The sequence below is a fragment of the Manis javanica genome, chromosome 3, assembly GCF_040802235.1.
Source record: "Manis javanica isolate MJ-LG chromosome 3, MJ_LKY, whole genome shotgun sequence".
Taxonomy (NCBI): Eukaryota; Metazoa; Chordata; class Mammalia; order Pholidota; family Manidae; genus Manis; species Manis javanica.
This window is the reverse complement of record NC_133158.1, coordinates 206190205-206212655: the sequence shown is the minus strand read 5'-3', so window position 1 is coordinate 206212655 and position 22451 is coordinate 206190205. Positions and strand designations below refer to the sequence as shown.

Here is a 22451-nt window from a genome sequence, read left to right as displayed (position 1 = left end):
CAGAAGCCCCAACCACTGGGCAAACTCCAAGCTACCCCATCTCTCCTGTCTGACCTGACCTGGAGCTCCGGGGATGTGGCCCAGGAGAGCCCTTGCCAGCCATCTGCCCTTGGTGCCCATGGCTGGCCCCAGGCCCACTGCTCCAGGCTGGCGTGCTGCCTGAGACAATTGACAGCCCCTCTCCATCCCCAGGGCCCTCTGGTGTGTCCCTGCCAGCTCCCCTGCCCATGTATATCTCAGGCCCAACATGCCCTGACTCTTGGTATACTTAACTGTTCCTGCAGCATTCAGGGAACTATTTTTTATGAAATAATTTTTAAAAATAAATTAAATATACTTTCAGTACATTCAGAAAATAAGAAAAAATCACCTATAAGCCCACCTTCACTCACTCAAACCCAACCACCAAGAGTATTTTGGTGTATTTCCTTCTAGTATTTTCTCCAAGGGTATGTTTCACACGTGGTTGAATTGGTATGTTTGGTATGTTTTTTACTTGGTTTCTTTCTTTTAATACTATTGTGATCATTTTCTGTGTTGCTACCTAACATTCATTTAAAATGGCTGCTTATGTTCTCTTAAGTGGCTCTGCTATGATTTACATAACCACCCCTCATTAAAAAAAAAAGTTTTCTTCACTGTTTGCAAAGCTAGGTCATTTTCATTTCTTCATAGGATAGAGAAAAAAGAACGAAGAAAAAAATGGCGGTGCTCCCGTGCTTCGCTGTGTCTTCCTCTAACTGATCTTACTGAATCTTTTATCATGATTTTGTGGTAGATATTATTTATTTCCATTTTATAGAAGAGGGAACAGGCAGGCTTGGGTTGAGTCACCCAAGGTCACGGCAATTTTAGTGGCAGAACTGGGATTTGAACCAGGGTTCCTGACTAGAGTTCCTGCATTTATGTGACAGTTTTAGTGCTAATTGGCCCATGCAGCTGGGCTTGCTCTCTTCTGTCCCCCCACCCCTCCTTCAGGCGCTTTATAGCTCATCTTATTCCAGGTGCCCTGAGTGACCATCCCTACCTTCCCCTTATATGGTAGTGTCCTGACGTCATTCTAGAGCCCAAACCTGGGGGCCTCCTGTGGGAAGATGGGGGTGGCCAGTCATGGGTCCTCTCTCCCCCCAGCAGACCCTCCACTGCCCTCCCTTGCATGGTATAGGTCACAGCATCCTGAAGGGTATGTTGGCTTTGACTTCTTGCAAACAGCAAGTGGACCAACTGTTCCTGGACCAGCCCTGGCAATGAAGCCAGTCCAGGTGGGGACTGACGTGGAGACAGCTTGGGGCAAACAGCGGCCCCCTTCCTCATGGAGGATCCGCTGGCTCAGCCCCGTCTGGCCCTGCCCTTGGCCTCTGCTTCTCCAGGCATCTCCAACCTTCTGCTCAGGCTCCTGTTGCTGGCCCAGATAGCACAGACTCACAACCCTCAGAGCTGCAGGTGACCTCTGGATGTGTTATCCAATGCTCTTTTCCTTTTTTCTTATAAAGTACATTGTTTGGACTTTCTTTCTGACATGATTATATATTTACAACTCACAAAGATAGTAAAGTTCCTAATCACCCTTCATCCACCTCCTCGTGTTAACATTAAATAACCATGACAGCGATGAGAACTCAGATTGGTACCAATACAAAACTATCAACTAGGCAGACTTCACTGGGATTTCACCAATCATCCACCAATGTCCTTTTTCTGCTTCTGTATTACACCTATGGCTGCATCTCACATATGGCCTAGAGGGGGATGTGGCTCCCCCAAGGTTGCTCGGCAAGCTCCTGTGGCCAAGTGCTGGCTCGAGTCAGCCCTCCTCCCTGGGCTACCGTCCTCACCTTTCCAACTTTGTGGGTTTGCTGCTCTGAAAATGACTCAAACTCAGGCACTCCCTTGCCCCACTCTGCCTGCCCATCCATTCCAGTTTTCGAGGTTGCCCACACTGCCTTCCGGCACACATGCTCACAAACCCGTGTGTCCACACTCCTTGAAACAGCTGGCCCAGGCTTTGCTCCTATGGTGCTTTCAGGTGCCTCACTGCGTGGTCTACCGCTTGGCCACCCTTCTCCACCACGCTGCCCGGACATCCCCGCCAGCCAGTGCTCTTCCCTTGCGGGCATGGAGGACTCAGGGTAAACTGCAGGAGACACTTGTGTCTGGTTCTGGAGGTTTCTAGCACTGTCTCTCTCCCTCAGCTGTTCTGCTCTGTCTCGGGGCCTCTCCTGCCTCTGGCTGTTGTGTGTTCCCTTCCTCCCTTCCTCCCAATGCCTGGATGAGTCTTTCTGTAAGGGCCCTCCCTCCACCTGTGGCCCTTCATAGTTTACAAGGGGCATCATGTTGCCTCATGTGCTTTTCACCACAGGGGTGATTAGGTCCACTTAACAGGAGAGGAGTGCCTTTCCCAGTGATGATGTGGGGAGTGGAGCTGCGGTTTGCTGCAGTCTTTGCTCTTCCAGGCAGTTAGGCCGTCTGGTGTTTATCATAGGCTGACTCTGAGGCTCTCAGAGCCCTGCCCAGACATGACCTCACTCTTTCTCAAATCACCCCTGGGAGGCAGAAAGGCATCTGGGGCCAACACTGTCCCCAGTTCACAGATGGGAAAACCAAGGGACACACACCCACAGCCAGTATGCTGGCAGGCTGCACTGCAGTCCCAGGGGCCTGACTCGTGGCCCTGCAAGTTCAGTTGTTTGGAAGGTGAGAAGTCTTGGATAGGGCTGGAGGCAGCAGTGTTCACCAAGTGCTCAAAAGATTGTGGACCCAGTGGGATACCGCACAGTCTACTACAGGGTCCTGCCTCCAGGGAACTTGCAGTCAATTCAGAATGTGAGAAGGGCCTAAGGAGGCCAATCTGGTGTGGCTGGATTCCTGAGAGTTAAGTCTAGTTTCATGGCAGCCCCAGGCACATCTCATCAAAATGAGCCTTTGTGTGGCAGCACAGGCACTGTGGCCAGGAGGCCCAGGGTGGAGGATTGGGCTGCCTGCTGACGGTGGTAGTGCTGGGCAGTCCACAGGGCTCTTCCCACGACATATCACCTTCCCAACAACCCTGAGAAGGAAAAGCTCTTGTAAATCTATTCTACAGATGAGGAACTGAGGCCGACAATTTACCCAGGGGGATAGAGCCAGGCACTAAGCAGTGGCTAGACCTCTGGTTCCAAGGCCAGACTTTGTTCCACCAATCCACCATTCTCCAAAAGGGAGGTGAACAAAGCCAGCAGGAGGGAAAGGGGAGACGTAACTGGGGACAAAGGCTTGGACTTCACTGGTCTCACAATTTTGCTCCGGCTGACCTTGCTTCCCTGTCCTGAGGAGAGGATAAAGGAAGCTCTGAGGAAGGGTCCGTCTGAGAGGGATGCAGGTCACCCGAACCATCCACACCCTGCTCTCAAGCGCATCAGGTAGCATGAGCCAGGTGTGGGGGCAACAAAGATGCAGGAGCAGGACCATCCTGGCTGTCACAGGGCTCCCGGTCTGCAAAGAGGCCCAGAACTTAATGGGAAATGTGGTGGACAGGGGTCTGGCAGGCAGATCCCATCCCAACCCTGCTCCCTCCAAACCTGCTGCCCAAACCAATCACTTAGCACTGGCTCACACCCCTCAGCATTTTTTTTTATGATTATTCATTTGATTTTTATACTTGATTTATATGTGAATCCCACATTTCTCCCTTATTTTATTTTATTTTTTTAAATAAAACGCTTAAGTGGTAGGTAGATGCAAGATAAAGATAGAAAGCATAAGTAAATGCTGTAAGAAGGCAAGTGTAGTTGATCGGGTCTGTGCCTATAGACTAAGTACTAATCCAAGCTAGACAAGGGCAACAAAACATCCACGGATCAGCATTTTTTTTTTTATACGTCTACATCCACCTCCCCCACCAGATCGGGTCCTCCTCCGAGGCAGGAGACCACATGCACTTTTTAATGAAGAAAGGTTATTTGGGAAGTGACCATTTCAGTATGCCACAGTATGTTTAACAAAAGGTGGACAATGGGTCCTGCCAAGGCCCCGGGCTGCCGTTACATCACCGGCCTCATGACGTCACTGTCGCTGGCAGCTGCGGCGCTGCGCACCGTACAGACAGGATGACGTCATGGAAAGAATTTGCGCCGGTAAGTGCTCACCAGAGGAATTAGGGAGGCTGGCGGCTAGAGAGGCCCGGAAGGGAGAGAGAATGAGAAAGACAGGAGGAGAAAACCCGCAAGGAAAGCCAACGCCGGCAGCCGTCCCCACTGCCCCGACAGGCGACCGGCCTGCTGACGGCCTGCCCCTGCCCCCGCGGTGAGCGGAGCGGGCCAGCCCACACGCTCAGGCCCAGGTGCCGCGCAGCCTATCAGCGGCCAGGGCTCGCCTGCACTTCCGCATTCGCTCTCTCGCCGGCCGGGTCCGCAGGGGGCGGGGGCGGGGCGCCGGCGCGCAGGCCCATCGCGTCCCACCCCGTCCCACCCCGCCCGGCTCGGCCGCTCTGCGCGGCGGCCCGCCGCCTCCTGCGGTCCCGATGGCCGCAGAAGGCGTGGCGGGGGCGCTGGCGGCGGTCCTGGGCGGTCGGGGGCTGCGCGTGCAGAACTGGGACTCAGGGCCCTCCGGGGAGTCGCCGGCGCTCGTGCGGCTGCGAAAGAACGTCTGCTACGTGGTGCTGGCCGTGTTCCTCAACGAGCAGGTGAGCGTCCGCCCGCCGGCAGCAGCCCAGGCACCGGAGCGCGCCTCAGCCCCAGTGGTGATAGAGGACCATCTTTGCGTGTGGCGTCGCCCAGTTTTGCAAAGCACTCTCAAACTTATATCTGAGCCTTGTGCGACTCGGTTCTGCGATTGTCCCCATGTACAGAAGAGGGAACTGAGGCTCAGGAGCCTATTTCATCTCACTAGGCCTCAGTTCCTGGAGGGAGGGCTATGTATTCCTTTCTTTACTCTAGAATCTGACACACTGCCCACCGCGGAGTGGGCTCTCTTAAAGATCTGTCCAGTGCTCCAGATATCTCCCTTGGTCCCGTTGAACAGTAATGGCATAGCCCAAGCTTACACTCGTAGACTTCTGACCCCCCGTGATGCTCATATTGGTGCTGATCCCTGTACAAGATGCTGTAACAGCTGGTGAGGTGAGAGATACAGTGACATATGCAGGCACCAATCAGTGCAGGATACATGGCAACCCTTACTGGGGGCCCTAATCCCCAGCCCTGAAGCAGCTCACAGGACTCTGCCCCTTTCTGAAGTGGAAGTCTGAATTGCAGAGACAGCTGCAACCCCCAGCCACACAAGGGCCAGTTCCCTGGAGAGCTCAACAGTTTGAGGGTGTCTGCGAATAAAGGGGGTGTTAGGTACCAACTGTATGGGAGATGCGATTCAGCTCCAGGGCGGGGAAAGGCGGCTGGCTGCGCTGTTCCTCTGGAGCACCCGGTGGGCTGTGGTGGGGGTGAGGACCCTGTTTCTCCCCTCAGGATGAGGTGCTACTGATCCAGGAAGCCAAGAAAGAGTGTCGTGGGTCGTGGTACCTGCCTGCAGGGAGAATGGAGGCTGGGGAGACCATCGTGGAGGCGCTGCAACGGGAGGTGAAGGAGGAAGCCGGGCTAGACTGCGAGCCACTGACGCTGCTCTCTGTGGAGGAGCGGGGCCCCTCCTGGATCCGCTTTGTGTTCCTTGCTCACCCTACAGGTACAGCCCACCTGGTAGCAGTATAGGCAGGGGGCAGTTGACATCTTTCCCCTGGCTTGTCATCAGGTGAGATGAACCCCTATTCTGACTGGTACAAGCCTGGCATCTCCAGATTCCAGCCTGAGGATTTGACTTGGGGCCCCCTGGGTCAGGGCTAGAAGGCCTGGGGGGCGATTTACTCTGCCGGACCAGCTTCCTGTAACATAGACCCTTTCCCCTACACCATCCTTCTATCTCTTACAGGTGGAATTCTCAAGACTTCCAGGGAGGCAGATGCAGAGTCTTTGCAGGCTGGCTGGTTCCCGCGAACCTCTCTGCCCACTCCGCTGCGAGCACATGACATTCTGCACCTGGTGGAGCTAGCTGCTCGGTACCGCCAGCGAGCCAGGCACCCTCTCATTTTGCCCCAAGAGCTTCCCTGCGGTCTGGTTTGCCAGCGGCTCGTGGCCACCTTTACCAGTGTCCAGACAGTGTGGGTGTTGGTGGGCACAGTGGGGATGCCTCACTTGCCCATCACTGTCTGCGGCTTCACTTCCATGGAGCAGCGGGGGGGCATCAAGATGGCCGTTCTGCGGCTGTTACAGGAGTGTCTGACCCTGCACCACTTGGCAGTGGAGACCAAGGGGTTGCTTGGACTGCAGCACCTGGGCAAAGACCAGATGGATGGAATCTGTCTGAATGTGTTGGTGACAGTGGCTTTTCGGAACCCGGGTCTCCAAAATGAGCCTCCGAAAGTTCGGGGTGAGAACTTTTTTTGGTGGAAGGTGGTGGAGGAAGATCTACAAAGCCAGCTCCTGCAGAGGCTTCAGGAATCATCTGTCATCCCGATCAACAGATAGGACGGCACTGTCAGTGGGCAAGGAGCTGGGTGTCTGCACTTCCCTCCACTCTGAGGGAAGCAGGAGCGGGGTGGCAATCTGGGATCTTGTTGCCCTGGGAGCAGGGCAGTTCCCCTAGTTCTGAGGCCTTCCCTCTCTCCTTGCTGTGGAGCAGGTCCCTTCATTGCACCAAAGGAACAGTGCCTTTAACCAATCCGGGAGTCCAGAGCTCAAGGACCTAGAGGCTCTGAGAGTGCTACTACTTTAGGGGATGTGACAGCTTTCTGAACCTAAGATGGCATCTGTTCGCTGTTTTCTGAGCCCGCCTCCGTAAAGGCCCACCCACATCCACAGTCTCAGGCACTTAGAACATGGAGGAGCTGCTGGGGGAGGTCAGTCCAAGTTGCTTGCTGAGTAAACAGGTGTTGCTTACTTTGCCTAAATGTTTGTTGGGGGAAGTGAGCCGAAGAGGGGGCTGCCAGCAAAAGAGAAGCCCCTCCCCTTATCCCACCAACAGCGGCCCAGCCTTCCCAGACAGCAAGCTCCTGCTGTCCCCACAGCCTTCCTTGGGTGCTCCGGGGCGCTCTTCATCCTGCCTGGCAGAGGCGACCTCGTCCTCTCCAAGGTTGGAGCAGTGAGGCCGGAAGCTTCATGCGGGTCAGGAGCTGGGAAAGCTGCCCCTGCCTCAGCTTCTTTCCCCTAGGGCGTCTCTGGTGATCCCTCTGCGCATCCCCCCGCCTGCTCCCTGGCTCCTGCCTCTTGACTTTTTTTTACAAGTCCAGCCCAAGCCAAACCAAAATCCTTTCTTCATTTCCCCTCAGCCCAGCTGAATCATGGTTAGGAATGATCTTTTTTTTTTTTTTAAAGAACTTTACTAAAACTTAAGGGTAAACCAGAGGAAATGAACAAAGAAAATAAGCGTGTGCTGTTCACCTCATGTAATGGACAGACTGCTGATTCTGAGCAGGGAACTGGACTGGGCTCCCCTTCTGAGATGTCTGCAGTCTGGCACTGAAGGGCCGGGGCAGCCTCAGAGGCCCTTCCAGCCACCTCTCTGCCTCTCGGTGCTGTGGCCCTCTGGCCTCAGGCTAGCAGGACAAGGCTGTCCTTGTTCTGAGGACAGACACCTCCCAAATGGTAAACTAAATCCTTTCACTCCGGTTCACCGTCAGTGTAGGGGACCCACCAGTCCATATCCATGTCAAAGGGCAATTATCTTTGCTCCCATTATTCGGCCTATAGTAGTTTTCATTAGAATCTGCTGGAGAGCTTTAAAAACTCTGGGCCCACCCCCAGAGATACTGATTTAACCGGTGGAGGGTGGGGCCAGGGTACTAGTATTTTAAAAAGCAACCCAAGTGATTCTAACACTCGGAAGTGAGAACCAGGGATCAGCTCTCTTTTGAGTGTTCAGCTTGCCCTGCCCTGGAATACTCTTGGTTACCCCTCAGAAGCTGCACACACGCATATTTAGGGACAGGTTTTAAAATGATCAGGCCCACTGTTTACCACTAAAGCAGTCTTACCACTCACAACATAAACGCCCAAAATGACTTCCATACAGATGCTCCAGTTGGTCCGTTCCCTCACTGTTTCCGGGGCTGGCTGGCTCTCAGCCATAGGTAAGCCGAGCAGAAATAGTGCTGCTTGGCCAAGAGAGAGGCTGGCTCCTGGCAGGCACTGAGGAACATCAGATTTGCACTGCCAGAGCCTGTTTTACACACCCCCTCCAGTGCTGGGAGAGAAATTTAATTTGTCCTCCTTGGGGAGGAAGATGGGCCCAAGTTAGCAGTGGAGTGCTGGGCAGGACACGAAGGGTGGAGGACAGGCACTGTGTCCACGCAACCACACCATTTATTGCTGTGTTCTCTGTAGGAATGCCCACGTACATCAAGGAGGGGAGTGTGTGGCTCCTGGAAGCTGGAACACTTTCTGATGCCAAGAGTCCAGACCCAGTTTTCTCCCTGAGCTCTGCTCCCCCACCCCACAGTGACAGCCACGTGCGCAGCCACATGCACGCACATGCATGGGATCCTTCAGAGCAGCAGTTAAATCCTCCCCAGCTTGGGGGAATGCAGAGGGAGAGGTCACCGAGTTTCCTCCTCTTTCATGTCACCTCTTGGCAACCTGTGGCCAGCTTCTAGAAGCAGATGGGCAGGAAAAGGAAGCAAAAAGGGCTCTGGCCTGCTCCTCCTTGCCCAGGAGCAAAGCCAGCAACTGTAGTCCTGTGCTGAGGTAATGCCTGGCGCCGCCTGTGTGTTCCTGCAGGTTGAGACAGATTCGGGCCGGGGCGGGGTGGCAGCCCCCGCCCGGGAGGGCATGCAGGGAGAACACCTTGACTGGCTGCCGGAACCCAGGCCCTCCCCTCCAGGCTTTGGGGGCCTGCAGTCAGGTGGGCATGCTGGCCTTACCTGCACCCTGAGCTCCCTGCTGCCCTGGAAGAGTATTCTGTGGAGAGCACTGGGCAGCACACCGAGGGTGAGGCCTGGCCTCCCCCAGCCTCGGAGCCCCTCTGCCCAGGTGGTGTGGACCTGCTGAGACGGGTTTAGAAGGCGCCAGAGAGAGAGACCAGCTGGAGCTGGAGCCTGGCACCCAGCCCCCGCTCCCCAGGCCCTCTCCTGCCCTGGCTACAGTTGCATCAAAGTTCTCATTAGCAGCTGCCCCCGCCTGGGTGCGGAGCATGCTTTGGGCATTTGCCATGAGGTGGTTGGGATTTTGCAATAGTCTCCAGCAGGGCTGAGCAGGAAAAGGGGGCTAACCCTGCTGGCCACTGCTCCTCCCCAGCAGTTCAGCCAAGACGGCAGAAGAATGAATGTCAAGTCTTAGCATCTATGGCACCAAGTGGGGCAGAGACGGAGCCCCCGCGCCTCCTCCTCTGTGGCCCACACAGGACCCGCCTTGGCGCCACCAGTCCACTTCCCCTTGTGCCTCTGGAACTGAGTCGCAGGCCATGGCCTGGCCACAGGTGGCCCAAAAAGCCAGGTGGCAGGCAAGAGCGCAAGGGTCTGGGTGCTCACCTGGTCCCCAGCATCCCCCCCGCCACCCTGACAGGGCTCTGTGGACACCATGCTAAGAGGCCATCTCTTGCTGCTTGGCTTCTGGTACCTTGGAGACCCACTCTCTGAAGCCCAGTCTGGTGTAGTCAACAAGCTAAGATCTGAGCTGACCTGGGAGCGGTAGTCTAGGCCTCCACAGAGGCAGAGATCCCTGGGATACAGAGGAGAGGGCCAGGCCCCCACCCGGAGAGTGGTGGCAGCAGTGCCAGGTGGGAGGCAGCTCTTGGGCAGAGGTGGGGACAGGAGTCTTCCCTCCGTTCACACTCCAGGCTCAGACATGTCCTTCTGGGGACGGGGAGAGGCGCAGCTGAGGACCGTGTGGGGGAAACTTGACAAAAGCAATGGCAGCCAGCTCCTTGCAGAATTCCTCAAGGACCACTATGCCCTGGAGGAGGATCTGGTGGTCCAGCCTGAGGGAGACAGGATGGGGGTCATGACTGGGAGGCACTGTGGCACGCCCAGTGTGACATCCCAGGGTCCATGAGGCACAACCCAGTGGCAGACACCTCTGAGGTCAGGGCTCAGCAACAGGCCCTCCTCTGACCCCACCTGGCACCTGCCACACCCTTGAAGCACTCCAACTTCCCTCGGTTACTTACTGCTCTCCAGGGACCTGACCCATCAGCTGCTTGCGTACCAGGAGCAGTTGGCCTGGGAACTGGGGTACCCTCTGAATTCTCTGCATCAAGTCCCCAATCACCTAGCATGGGAACAAGAGAGGACTTGAAGTGGGGACCAGTGACACTCATGCAGGGTCCCCTGCTCTACCACACCATGGGTGGACGTGGACCTATGCTTTCCCCTGGAGCTTGCAAGGATGCCCAATCCTGCTGCCCCGTTCCCTTCCCTTGCTGCCCCTGGCACTGGCACACTCCTTGGCCCAGGCATCCTTACCCTGACGAGCACAGAGAACAGGCTCCTACAGCCAGGGGCCAGGTTGATGTAGGGATCCAGGAGGTACTCATGGATCAGAGGGTGGGGGAAGAGGGCGAGCCGGGACAGGACTGAGGTCACTTGCAGGTTCAGGCTGTATGGCTGTAGGGAACACGGTGGACAAGCTGAGGGTTGGCAGTGAGGGTGAGCCTTTTTGCACTCCCCCAGCAAGGCGCCCGGCCAGTGTGAACGTGTGCGGGGGTGGGGGTCATGTGATGCATGTGTGTCATGGATTCCCTGGGGCTGAGGACCAGACATGTTAGGGCGTGTGGAGCAGAGGCGAGATGGGGCTTCCCGCCTGGGGAAAGGTGAGGGCGGGTGGACCTGAAGAACTGAAGCCAGGCCCTACCCTCCCGAAGGACTCCAGAGGCGCTGCCTGGCGTCCTCTCCCAAGGACCCTTGCCCTGTGGCCAGGCCCAGCCCTGCTGGCTACCTGTTCCAAAATCCGGGCTATACGGTCAAACAGCATTTGGAGAAAGTGACCCTCAAAGAAAGGCCGATCGGGCTCATGGGGGTCCAAGGGTGTGGGACCCGGGGGCCAGCCCCAAGGGGCAACTCGGGAACTGCATTCCTGGAACTGAAACAGAAGGTAGAGTTGAAGAGGTGGGCCCCAAGGCCAGGACCCACCTGGACAGAGGGAGCCACAAAGGGAGGGCGGCTCAGGCCTCAGCTAAAGCAGGGAGCACCCAGGGCAGGTGACACGAGAAGGCAGAGCTCATCAACCCCACCGCAGTGCAGGATGAGAAGGGCACCGGCAGAGGCCTCCACACTCACCAGTCCGTAAGCATCATGGACGTATGTGTCATATCCGGTCTCCTCCAAGAAAGCTGAGGTCTTGGCTTCCTCAGGAACCAGGCAGAGGAAACTGAAAGACAGTACCCTGGGTGTGGAGGGGCCGCGCCTGGGCTGCCTGCTCTCACGGCTCACCTCAGCCCCGAGGGAACACTCCCTCCCGCCGCACCCATCAGGGCCTCAGCCTGAGATGAACCGAACTCAAGTGGCCCTGCTCCCTACCTGTTGACAATCTCAGTCACAGCTGTCTTGCCATCTGAGTTGGTGACAGGGGCTGGGGGAGGCTTTGCAGACGGTTGGAAGCCAGAGTCCAGGAAGCTGTCCGTGAAGTAGGGGTCTTCCTCCAGGTCTCTGTGACCGGGGCAGATAAGGGGGGCCACCAGTGAATGACTTCGGGGTCTCCGGGGGCATGCTGGGTCAGGAGGCACCAGTGCTCACTCACAGAGTGTCCTCGTAGCTCTCGGGCTCAGGCGAGCCCCGGGCCACATAGAGGCGGCCCTCGAGGTTGCAGAGAATCAGGCCGTGGACGATCTGCTCGTGGGGCTTCTGGAGCAGCTCCTCAAACAGTCGCAGTGTGACGATACTGATCTGGGGAGAGAAAGGGTCAGCAGGATGCCCATTCCCCTCCCAGCTTCTACAAGTGTCTGGAAACTGCTCTCCCAGATAAGCTAAGTCCCCCCTGGAGAGGCCACTCTTGGGGTCTTGCGGGGGTGGGGGCGGGGGGCTAAGGGAGAAGGTTTCGGGTGAAGTGGATGGGTGTTGGCATGGGAACCAGAGTCTGGCTGATACTAATTTGATATTCCATATCAGGTAAGCCAGCTGGCGTCTCTTTGCCTCAGTTTCCATGTCTGAAAAACAGAGTATCAGCCTCACCTAGCTCACAGAGCGGCAGTAAGCCTCAAACAAGCCAGATGAACATAAAGTCGTTTGCAAATGTCAAGTACCATCACAAGTATGTGATCGCAGAAAATTACTGTGTGACAGTCTGGCTGCCAACCACTGTGTCACTGTTTCTGGTGGCAAAGGGAGGGGTTTCAGTACCTCAAAAGTAGTACCATCTGGAGAGCTAATGAAAATGGGAAGCAGCTCCTGTCAGGAAACCCCTCGGGGTAGGGGGGAGGGCGGGGAGGAGGCGGAGGCCCCTCCCACCTCACCTCATCAGAGAGGTGGTTGCAGTGCTGGATGAGGTGAGCACACAGAGTGTGGGGGCTGCCCTCGGGGGCTGCAGGCTGCTGACCCGCGCCCATGAGGAAAGCCACGATCTCTCGCAGCAGGGGAGGGGAGCGAAGCTGGTGCAGCATGGCCGTGAGCAGGGCCGTGGAGGTCAGGACGCTCTGCTCAGACCTGCGGGGAGAGAGCACTGAGTTGGACGGGGAGGCAGGCCAGGGAAGGCGGCCGTGAGAGGCGGGGAAAGCCCCACTCCTAGTGTTCCCATAGCTCCAGCTAACGTTTCTCTGATTACCCCCCTTCCTTCCTGAGGTGGTGCTGAGCCGCCTGCATGTCAGGGGGCAGGCCTGGCAAACAGGAACCATGGAGCCCAGACTCATTTGACTCTGGCCAAGGAGGTTCCTGGCCTTAGGGACAGGGAGGGGCTCGGCAGGTGGGAGACCATGGCCATGTGCCCATGTGCGAGGGACCCAGTCATGGACTTACACGTGCAGGAGCTGTGGCTGCAGAATCCCCACGAAGAACTTCTCAACCATAGCTTTGGCTAAAGCATCTGCAAGCACCTGCGCACCAAGGGCAGGTCTCAAACATGGTTTCACCTCCATGGGCACCTTCCCACTGAGAAGTAACTGTCTTTGCACAGGCAGGGGCCTGTCCAGCTCCCAAGAGACCACTTAGTCCTCAAGGTGGAGACAGCCCAGGGAGCAGCATGGGGCAGGGGCCCCTGCAGAGCCTTGTCTAAGCCCGCCTCTGCTCACCGTGTGTGCCTCTGTGATGAGGTGGTCGCAGTAATCAAACCAGCCCAAGAAGGCAGCCAAGGCTTCCTTGCCAGGAAAGGAAGCCTCATCAGCTGGGGCACTGGGTAACCTGAGGGGGAGCAAGGAGGAGTCGTGAGGCCTTCCGCAGGGATGTCCGGAAGCTGGGCCCTTTTCTGGGCAGTGGGGCGGGGGACGGTTCTACTGCGGACTCTGGGCAAAAGCTAAAGTGACGTTTTCCTGGCAGGTGAGAAGGCCCTCGAGGAGGAGGACAGCCAGCAGCGGCCTCTGTCCCCTCCTGGAGAACAAGAGGAGCTAGCTACCAGGAGGACAGGCAGGGCTTCTGGCCTCTGATGACGTAGGCTAGCCTACCTCCAGCTGATGCTCTCCAAAGCGGCAATGTCTGTGGGGTCCAGGAAGGTGGGCATGGACTGGTACAACTGGCAAAGGTGCTCAACGATTGCAGGGCAGCAAGGGCTGCTCTGCACCAGGTGGGTGGCAGCTGCCTGGGAAGCCACGCTTACCAGGAGCAGCAGGTTCTCCTGGGCCTTCAGGGCCACTCGACCTTTCTAGGGGATGGGGTACAGCGTCAGCTCCACATATCTGGACCTCCAAGTCCCCTCCCAGGGATTGGTCATCCGGTCCCCGCCCACTCCAGCTCTGCAGCCAGCACCTTGCTCTTGCACAGCCCGACCAGGGTGGTGACCAGGCTGCTCTCCCCAGTCTCTCCATCCGGCTCCTCAGTCCCGTCAGGCAGCTGGGTAGTCAAGGCCCGCGCTCCACAGGGACCCCTGTCGGGACCCTTGCTCTGGGGGTGCTCCTTGTCTTTGATGCTGGCTGCCTCTCTAGGCAGGATGCTGGGCTCTCTGGAGGCCTTCTTCCTACTGACAGTCTTTCTGCCCTGTAGAGGAGGTCAGGAGAGGCCAGCGGTGATGCAGACATTCCCTGTTGTGCCCTCCCCAAGAGGTGCTGGCTGTTGGGGTCTGAGTTTGGAGCTGCAGGGGAAGCTGCCAACTGCCCCCCTGGGTGCCTGCTCCACTCTCTGCTTCCTCAGCAGGGCCTGGGGGTTTGTCCAGGGGTCCAGGCCCTCCCGCTCCTGTTCCCCATGGAGTTGCTCACTTCCAGGATGTAGGTGAGCAAGGCTGGATCCTGCTGGATCTTGGAGCAGAGGACGGTGGTGAACTGCACCTCCTCCTTCTCTGTGAGGGATCCAGGACCTGTTCCACCAAGTCGGAGAAGCTTCTGGAAGGGCAGCAGGATAGAAACATGGGGGAATGGGCTGGTAGGGAGGAGAGGGGTGTCACCCTGGACAACCCTTGGCTGCTTGGCCCCTCACCTGCACAGGCCTGTGGACGTGGAGGTAATGCAGGAGGGGGTGCTGCACCTGGGCCAGAACCCTGCTGAAGAACTGAAGCACCTGCTGCCGCATGCCTGGGGGATACTGCGGGCAGGGAGTAGAGCTGAGCCTGGCATGCTCCTCCTTCCCCCATCCCATCACTGCTCCAAGGGCACCTTCCCCACAAGTCTCCTTCCTTCACTGTTGGAACCTGGCTGGTCTGTGTTGCCAATCCCTCTCCCGCTTTTTTTTTCCCCAAACCTTGTCATTGTTGAATGTGCTATACGCCAGCTCCTTGATGAACTCCCTCCCCTACTAGGACTTTTGTCTGTTTAACCACTGCTGGGTCTCCAGTGCCCAGGGCCCAGCCTGGTGCATGGCTGGTCCTCAGTACACTTTTGCTGAACAAACACAGGCTGGAGGAACAAATGTTTCCTCAGCTGGACAAGAGCGAGCAGATGAGGGGCCCAAAGCGAGAGGCATATGATGTGCTAGGCCAGGCGGCCTCAGCACCCCAACCCCGAGCTCGCCCCCTCCCAAGGAGAGCCTGGGACTCAGGGCCCCTGGTGGGGAGAGTCCACAGCTCCCCGGGGCTGCCCACCTCGGCCTTGCCCAGCGTGCACAGGGTCTCCAGGAGCTTGTGCTGCAGCAGGTACTCCAGGCAGGGCCCGGCCTCACCAGCCGCCTGCTGCCTCTCCTCGTACACCAGGATGTCCAGCATCTGCTTCAGCCGCCAGGGAATATCTGTTTTCTTGGCGGGGGTATTTTCATCTAACAGCAATTCAAGAAATGAGGGTGAAGAGGGTCACTTTGGTGAGATGAGGTCGGCCCAAGGGCCACACTGAGGCCAAGTTTGCTTCAAAGACCAGAGGAAAAGGAGGTTTACAGTTGATGCCTCCATATTTAAAAAGACAGAAGATTGCCTGGAAGAGGCCCAGGATGAAGCCCTCTGACCGAGGACATTTGCATGCCCTACACTTTGCTAGAGGGAGGCGGCATCATTTCTTCCCACCCAGGGCCCACAGAAGGATATGCTGCAAGGGGCCGCAGGCCAGCTCCGGGCTTAGTGTCTCTGTCACATAACTTAGAGGCTGTCTTCTAGCAGCTTCCCAACAGATCACCTCCTGTGGACTGTTTATGTCCCTTTTATGCTCACAGAGGGCAATACTCTATTTTTACAACGAGAATAAGAATGCGCGGGTGACCATGCCTTTGGGCTCGGACCTGCTCCACGTGCCCAGGTCCTGATGGAGGCTGGTTTGCGGGCTGTCTCAGTCAGCGGCCCAGAGGGCCGAGTGCTTTTTTAAAGTTTTGCCACTTTGGGACTGGCCTTGGAGCACCCCCTAGCTTTCCCTGAAAGCATAGACTCTTGAGCAAGGCAGCTCACCCACCCCTGCACCTCAGATCTAGGGACCATTCTGGAAATTAAGACTGAGTCCAGGTGAAGACCCAGGGGGACTCAAGTCAATTCTGGATCTCTTCTTACTGTCCTACTAGATGGGGTCCCTTGTCATGACATCTTCAGCCTAAAAGGTACAAACTTCCAGTTACAAATAAACAAGTCCTGGGGATGTCATGTAGAGCATGGTAACTAGAGTAAATGATAACTGTATTGCATATTTGAAAGTTGCTAAGAGAGTAGATCTTAAAAATCCCCATAACAAGAAAACAAAATGCATTAACTCTATGTTGCACTGGTTGTTAATGAGGCTTATTGTGGGGGTCATTTCAGGATAGACACATACATTGCATCAGTAGGTTGTATGCCTGAAATGAATACAATGTTATATGTCAGTTATATCTCAGTTTAAAAAAAGAAATCTTCAATTTAAAGCAGACATCACCAACTGGGGGTGATTTGGTTCCCAGAGGACATCTGGAAGTGTCTGGAGTATTTAGAGAGACATTTATGGTTATTACAATGGGGCAGGGTGGGGAGTGGGGGTTACTGGCATCGAATTGCTGCTAAACACCCTAAAATGTACCCCACAGCCCTCACAACACAGAGTGAATCCGCCCAAATGTCAGCAGGGCCATGATTGAGGAAGCTGGTCTAAGAGAATGCTCAGGAGTCCTTCAGAGTGTCCAAAGGCCACTTTTTTGATTTCTAGGGCCGGCTCAGGCTGGGAAAAAAGTCTTTAGGAAAGGTATAGGCTGGAATCAAACCCCAGTCTGAACCAGGACGTGGAAAGCTCCACCTTATCTTACACAGTCAGGCCAGTGAGACTACCAGCTTCTTGTCCCCACTCCCATCTTACACAGCTCCTCTCTCTAAAGGTCAGAGTGGGGCCAGCTCCCAGTCTAAACTTATAAGCAGTAAATGTCATCTTCCCGGGACACCTGCATCTCTGAGTTGCATGGTGACCTGCCCACACCTATATCCCCACTCCCTGCAGGGGTCCCCAGGCTTGGGGAGACCAGGCCCCACCTGTGCTTTCAATGTAATAGTTCGTGATGCCCTTCCAGTGCTCCACAAAGGCCTCCAGCAGGTCAATGCTGGGCTCCCGCTGCGGAGAGAGCAGAGACACAACCTAAGTGGCTGCCACAGACATCGCAGGCCCCACCACCACCACCAGTGCTCATCAGGACTGACACTCCACCATCTACTAAGTGTCGGGGGGGTGCTAGCCCTGGGAGGAGGTACCAGGACCCAAGCTCTCAAAGGGACCAGTAACATGCTCTCCAGCACACATCCGAACTGTTTCCTATCTTGTCAACAATCTCCTGGCCTTGCTCCCCAGAGCCCCTCTGGCTCCCTCCTGGAAATGCTGAACTCCTGCTACATGTCATGATGGCATAGTCCCTGTCCCAGAGAAGCTAAGCACATTGGTGGGGGAATAGACCCAGGAAGAGATCATTTCAGTACGACATGGTTATACTACAACAGAAGTACCTAGAGGAAAACCGGAAAGCGCCCAAAATGATACAGATGGCCAACACGGCACAAAGCTTTCCAGTCCCTCTCATCTGGGATCTGCCCGCATCTGTGTTCAAGGCCACAGCAGGCTCAGTTCAGTTCAGGTCAGCCAGAAGGGTAACACTGCCTACTGAGAAAGTGCCTCACTGACAATGTGCTTGCATCATTTGTCCAAGGCCACACACAGGGCACCCCTAACTCCCCTTTAGCTCTGCTCCCATCTGCACCTCCTCCAGCTCCCACTATGGACCTGGGGGATTCTGATTCTGCTGTGGGCAAGCCCTAAACCTCCCCCTTCCAGAAGTACCTTCTTCATCTCCACACCCTGGCTGGAACTGGCCTTAGACTGATAACTACCACTTTCCTTAAAAACTTCTCCAAAGAAGGGCATTTCTTCTCTATCCTTGCAGTGTAAATGTTTGTAGGAGAAAGATACATTATCATATAGTCCCTACCCACAGGTGCTCCTTTCTACCACTAGTCTTTGCTCAGGCCAGTCCTCTGCCCAGGAGGCTCTGCATCCCCTATACTCAAAGGTCCAGCTAAGGGCCACCAGCTCCATAAAGCCCTCTCCAGGATTCTGGGACACATCTCTCTCTAACCTCATGCTTTCTGTACAACAGAATTGAGTGTGTACTTCTTAAACTGTTCATTCAGTATCTTTTGAGTGCCTACAATATACAAGACACCATGGTAGATGTTACAAGCAACACAAAGATGTGTAAGATCCAGTGCCATGGAGAATATAAAATTGTGTTGAATGACTCAACTACAGGAAGAGTGTGAGAACAAAGGAGGGGTGGAACGTGACCTCTGGGAAAAGCGGGGTCACTTCTCACAGGCTGGAACAGAGAAGGCTTTACTGAGGTTATGCTGGAACTAAAACTTGAAGAATTGGGTCCACTTTTAACAACTAAATATGAAGGAAAGACATTTCCTGCAGAAGGAACTCTATAAAATATTCTGGGGCAAGGATGGACTGACTGGTGTACAGGGCTTTGAATGCCAAGCCAAGAAGTCAGGCTAATTTTTTCTGCAGGCAGTGGGGAACAGGTTGATGACATCTGTGAGTGGTGTATTAGGAAGAGCCAGCTGGCAGTTGTGTGTAGGAAACGAAGGCAGGAACATGCTCAGAAGGCCCTGCAGCAGGAGAGGAAGCAGTAACAGTCAGGGGCCTTGAAGCACGCCCTGCAATCCTTGGCTGCCCAGGCAATCTTGTCATCTTTCAAAAGTGAGCTGTGGCGGCCACAACCCTTACTGGAGTGGCACCTTCCACAGTCCTTCCAAACACACCATCCACGTGGAATGTCTGCATCTTATCACCTTATATGTGACCCTATTATTGTTGGGCTAGCCGCCATCTCTTCTGCTAGACTGTGAGCCCGAGAGCCAGGCTTGTGCTTCTATCTCTGCCTGTCCCGAGAGGGCGCCGTGCATAAAAGCTACTCAATATTTACTGAGTATCTCAGCAAACTCAAGAGGGCCTTTCTATAGTTCCTTGTCTCTTGGGAAGCCTTCTGACCCTTGACCAGCACAACAATTACCTCACAATTCTGTGATGGGGTCTCATCTAGCATCAAAATTCATTTACCATCTCCTAAAACCTTAAGCTGGGCTTAAACCAAAAAAGAACACTTCAGTAAGAACAGGAGAACCAGGGGAGCACAGGTTGGCCCGAGAGAGGTGAAAGCAAGGGGATAATCTTGGCCTGACTCTATTATAACTCCAAACCAAAACAAATTGTACCAAATGATTTCTGAGGGTAACATTTTTTAAAAGAACCATAACGACTGCCATTCTCTCAGAAGGGGGCAGGAAAGAGCCCTCTTCCTCCACAAACAAGGAGTCAAGCCATTTGCTGGGGTCTTATCCTGGTGATCCAGTCGGGCAGAGGACCTACACCAAACTGAGGGGTGGGAGAAGGGTTCTCATCTCTCCTGATGGTTACACAGGAGGTCAGACAAATGTCTAGGGCATCCTCTGTATGTTGCATACTGAGCAGCCTGAGAAGACCCCCTGCCTAAAAATATTGCCCTTGATCACCAATACCTCCTCTAGCCAGTGACACTGAAATTCCCTCACTGGAAGCATTAGGAATTCACTTCTCAGGGCTAAGGTCGGCTCTGTCCCATCCACTCGCCTCTTGTATGCAGCCTTCCCTGAGTCAGGTCACTTTCTAAGATGACAGCTATTTTGAATGGGGACGGGAAGGAGGGGAGGCGAGAGCATGTTTGAGCCTCTCTGAAGGTGGGCAGCAGGGAGAGCAGGCTGGGGGCTGAAGGCGGGGACTTGAGGTGGAACCCAAGGTGGTTCCTCCTGAGAAAAATCTCATAAACCGACCTGACCAATTAGAGGAGGGTTTGCACTAAGAGACAAAAGAATTAACTTTACAGATTCTTGGCAGCGTTACTATAAGTAGGGGCATTCCGCATACCCTGTCTAAACCGCACTTTCATCCTTGCTGAATGAAGTGAGCTGCGGTGGGCTGCCTCTGACCAGCCTTCGACCCCAACAGAAAATGGCAAAATGACACACTCCTCTTCCCCACGCAGCGGCCCCACTACGGGGGCCTCTCCTGACTCAAGGTTAGGCCGGCGGGGGCTGCTGTAGCGTGGTAACATTTAGGAAACTGCGCTTGTTCCCCGCAGAAGGCTGTTTCCGGGGCTAGGAGCCCACCGACCCCTGCATGGCGTGTGTACCCTTCCTGGGGTCTCGGCCAGCCCGGGTCCCAACCTCCCAAGCCGGGGTGGGCGCGCCCGCGGCGCCTAAGGGCGTGGAGTGGTCGGGGGGGGGGGGCTCCACCGAGGGGCGGCGCGTTGGTTTGTTAAGCACAGGTGACGGGGAACGGAGGAGCGCGGGGCCGGGGCCGGCAGGCGGGCTGGGGAAAGGGGCTGCGGGCGAGCTCGGGGAAGAAACTACTGGGGATAAGGGAGTTCTCCAGCCCAGAGGCGTGGGAACTGGACGCGACTGGGGCGCAGGAAAAATAACCTGCACGCAACTGCGGAGAAGCGATAGGGCCTGGCACGACCGGGGAGGAGCTGGGAACGGGAGCGACAGCAAGCAGCCGCTCGGCCAGCAGGGCCGTGCGGGAGGGCGCGACGCCGAGAGGAGGCCCGGGACGGCGCCGCGGCCTGGGCAGGGGTCCCCGCGCCCGCCCGCCTGTCGGCTCCTCCCCGCCCGCGCCGCCCTTCCGGCCCCGGCCCGGCCTCACCGCCCCCACGGCCTCCAGCAGCAGCGCCCCGAGCCGGCTCAGCATGATGGCGGCCCGGCCCGGCCGGCTCCGGCGGCTCCGGGCGGCGGCGGCGGCGGCGGCGGCGGAGCTCCCGGAGGAGGGCGGCCCGAGGCGTGCGGGGGAGGCGGGGCCCGACCCGGTCCGCCCCGCCCGGAGCTCCCGCCCGGCCCGCCCCCCGGAGCCCCCGCCCTGGGTCTTCAGAGCGCGAGCAGAGGCCCTGAAGGCCTCGGACGCCGAGCGGACACGGCGAGGAGCCATCTCAGGTCCCGCCGGGGCCCGTTAGGCAGCCAGGTGGCAGCAGCGAGCGACCCTTCGAGGAGGCGAGTGGGACCCGGGAGATTTTCCTAAAGGAACGAGGCTTGTGGATTCCGCAAGTCTCTAGACGCCCAACGCGGCAGCAGCTGGCCTCTTGGAGCTGTCGAGCCCTGAACCGTGCCGTTCCTGGGGTGTGCGCGTGTGAAGTCCAGGCCAGATCCGAAGACTTAATGATGTCTTAAGTTAAATACAGTATATTATTCCACCTCATTTCACCTGCAGCTTATTGCTGCGGTGGGCACACCGTCGGTCCAGAGGTCCCACAGAGGAAGCTGCAGCTGGCTACAGTTTGCTCTTCGGACGTCACCAAGGAAAGACACAAGGTGGGCCTCCCGTGTTCGGGGCACACCCGGGAAAATTGTAAATGAGCACGTCACCAAGATTTAGGAGTCGGGGCCCAGACGCTGCTGCTCAGTGGGAGGGATGCGAACGCATTTGTGCACATTTTAAAACCACAACAATTTTGGTAACTACTTGTCTGTGTGAATCAGGATGTTCTCCGTAGGTGCAACCAAATACAATATATTAGATCCTGCATTTACTAAAAGTCCAATTGTCATATATAGCCCTGACTTAAAATTTTGTATTCATCAAAGCTCATTTTTTATTCTTCATAGCTTCTCATTTTCATAATAACTATAAAATCCAACTTATAAATGTATTCCAATTACTAATAGTAGGATCTAATTTTAAAAAAAGGTTTGCTTCTAAAAAGGTTTGGAAACCACTGGACCGTATAATCATCCAGGTGTTATGTGTTCGTGTGTGCTCATGGGCATGTGCGTGTGCGTGTGTGTGTCCTGGAGAGAAGGCACTGACTCTCCCACTAAGGTTTCGCTTAAGGGACAGAGCTCCACTTTGGGTCACTCGAAATCTCAGGAACTTAAATGCTTTACGATTTATCACCCAATATGCCTCCACAGAAGTATTTCCCAGTGAACTGTGATCACACACTACCTCAGTGCCCCTTGTTGCTCAACAGCCTGGGAGCTCTGTGGACACTGGGGTGCTGACCTTGCCACCACTGTGCCCCTAATGCTGGAACAGGGTAAGTCCTTCAAACATTCGCTGAATGCCTCATACCCGGTACTTGGGTGGAGACCATGCCTCTCCCTTTCTGCTGCCCCCTGAGAGGCAACTGTATATGATGGGAAAGTCCTGAGTTCACAGTCAAGGAACTTGGATGTTGGTCTCCATTCACCACTCAGTTGCATGTAGCCTCAGGCTTCAGATGAAATCTCTCTACTCCACAATCTTCTCATTTGCTGAAAGTATTGAAATGATCTGTGCTGCTGACCTTGCAGGTTGTTGAAAGGACGTAACAGTATGCATGTAAGAGAACTCCTAATTTAAAATGATCATCCCATTTCAGTGATTCTTACCCACTCCGCTTTTGTTTCAGCCGAAGGGTCCCTGGGGTGGGAGACTTGATTCAGGTCCCAGCTCTTCTTAGGTTCACACTGCAACTCACCTGGTCC

At 55.6% G+C, this 22451-nt stretch overlaps 2 protein-coding genes across 7 annotated transcripts; one reads left to right on the top strand and one right to left on the bottom strand.

The window, feature by feature from the left end:
- Nucleotides 1-4364: 4364 nt before the first annotated feature.
- NUDT18 (nudix hydrolase 18) lies at nt 4365-6902 on the top strand. Of its 2 annotated transcripts, none has more exons than XM_037024612.2 (3): nt 4365-4660; nt 5460-5652; nt 5896-6902. In XM_037024612.2, exons 1-3 carry the CDS (start codon nt 4499-4501, stop codon nt 6489-6491), a joined length of 951 nt encoding a protein of 316 aa, XP_036880507.1. In that variant the 5' UTR covers nt 4365-4498; the 3' UTR covers nt 6492-6902. The 2 variants fall into 2 exon arrangements, with proteins under 2 accessions (XP_036880507.1, XP_017509338.2); XM_017653849.3 differs by having other exon boundaries at nt 4370-4660; nt 5439-5652.
- Nucleotides 6903-8306: 1404 nt separating this feature from the next.
- FHIP2B (FHF complex subunit HOOK interacting protein 2B) lies at nt 8307-20966 on the bottom strand. 5 transcript variants are annotated; one of them, XR_012129640.1, is made up of 18 exons: nt 20638-20966; nt 16938-17016; nt 15111-15280; nt 14510-14614; nt 14293-14415; nt 13847-14074; nt 13546-13742; nt 13177-13285; nt 12905-12981; nt 12406-12595; nt 11694-11839; nt 11474-11602; nt 11234-11324; nt 10893-11036; nt 10421-10561; nt 10126-10226; nt 8882-9936; nt 8307-8610 (listed from the first exon to the last, which is right to left on the bottom strand). XR_012129640.1 is itself a non-coding variant. In XM_037024609.2 (17 exons), exons 1-17 carry the CDS (start codon nt 20914-20916, stop codon nt 9798-9800), a joined length of 2448 nt encoding a protein of 815 aa, XP_036880504.2. In that variant the 5' UTR covers nt 20917-20966; the 3' UTR covers nt 8307-9797. The 5 variants fall into 5 exon arrangements, 4 of the variants coding, with proteins under 4 accessions (XP_036880504.2, XP_017509328.3, XP_073088759.1 ...); XM_037024609.2 differs by having other exon boundaries at nt 8307-9936; XM_017653839.3 differs by lacking the exon at nt 20638-20966 and adding an exon at nt 19861-19932 and having other exon boundaries at nt 8307-9936.
- Nucleotides 20967-22451: the final 1485 nt, after the last annotated feature.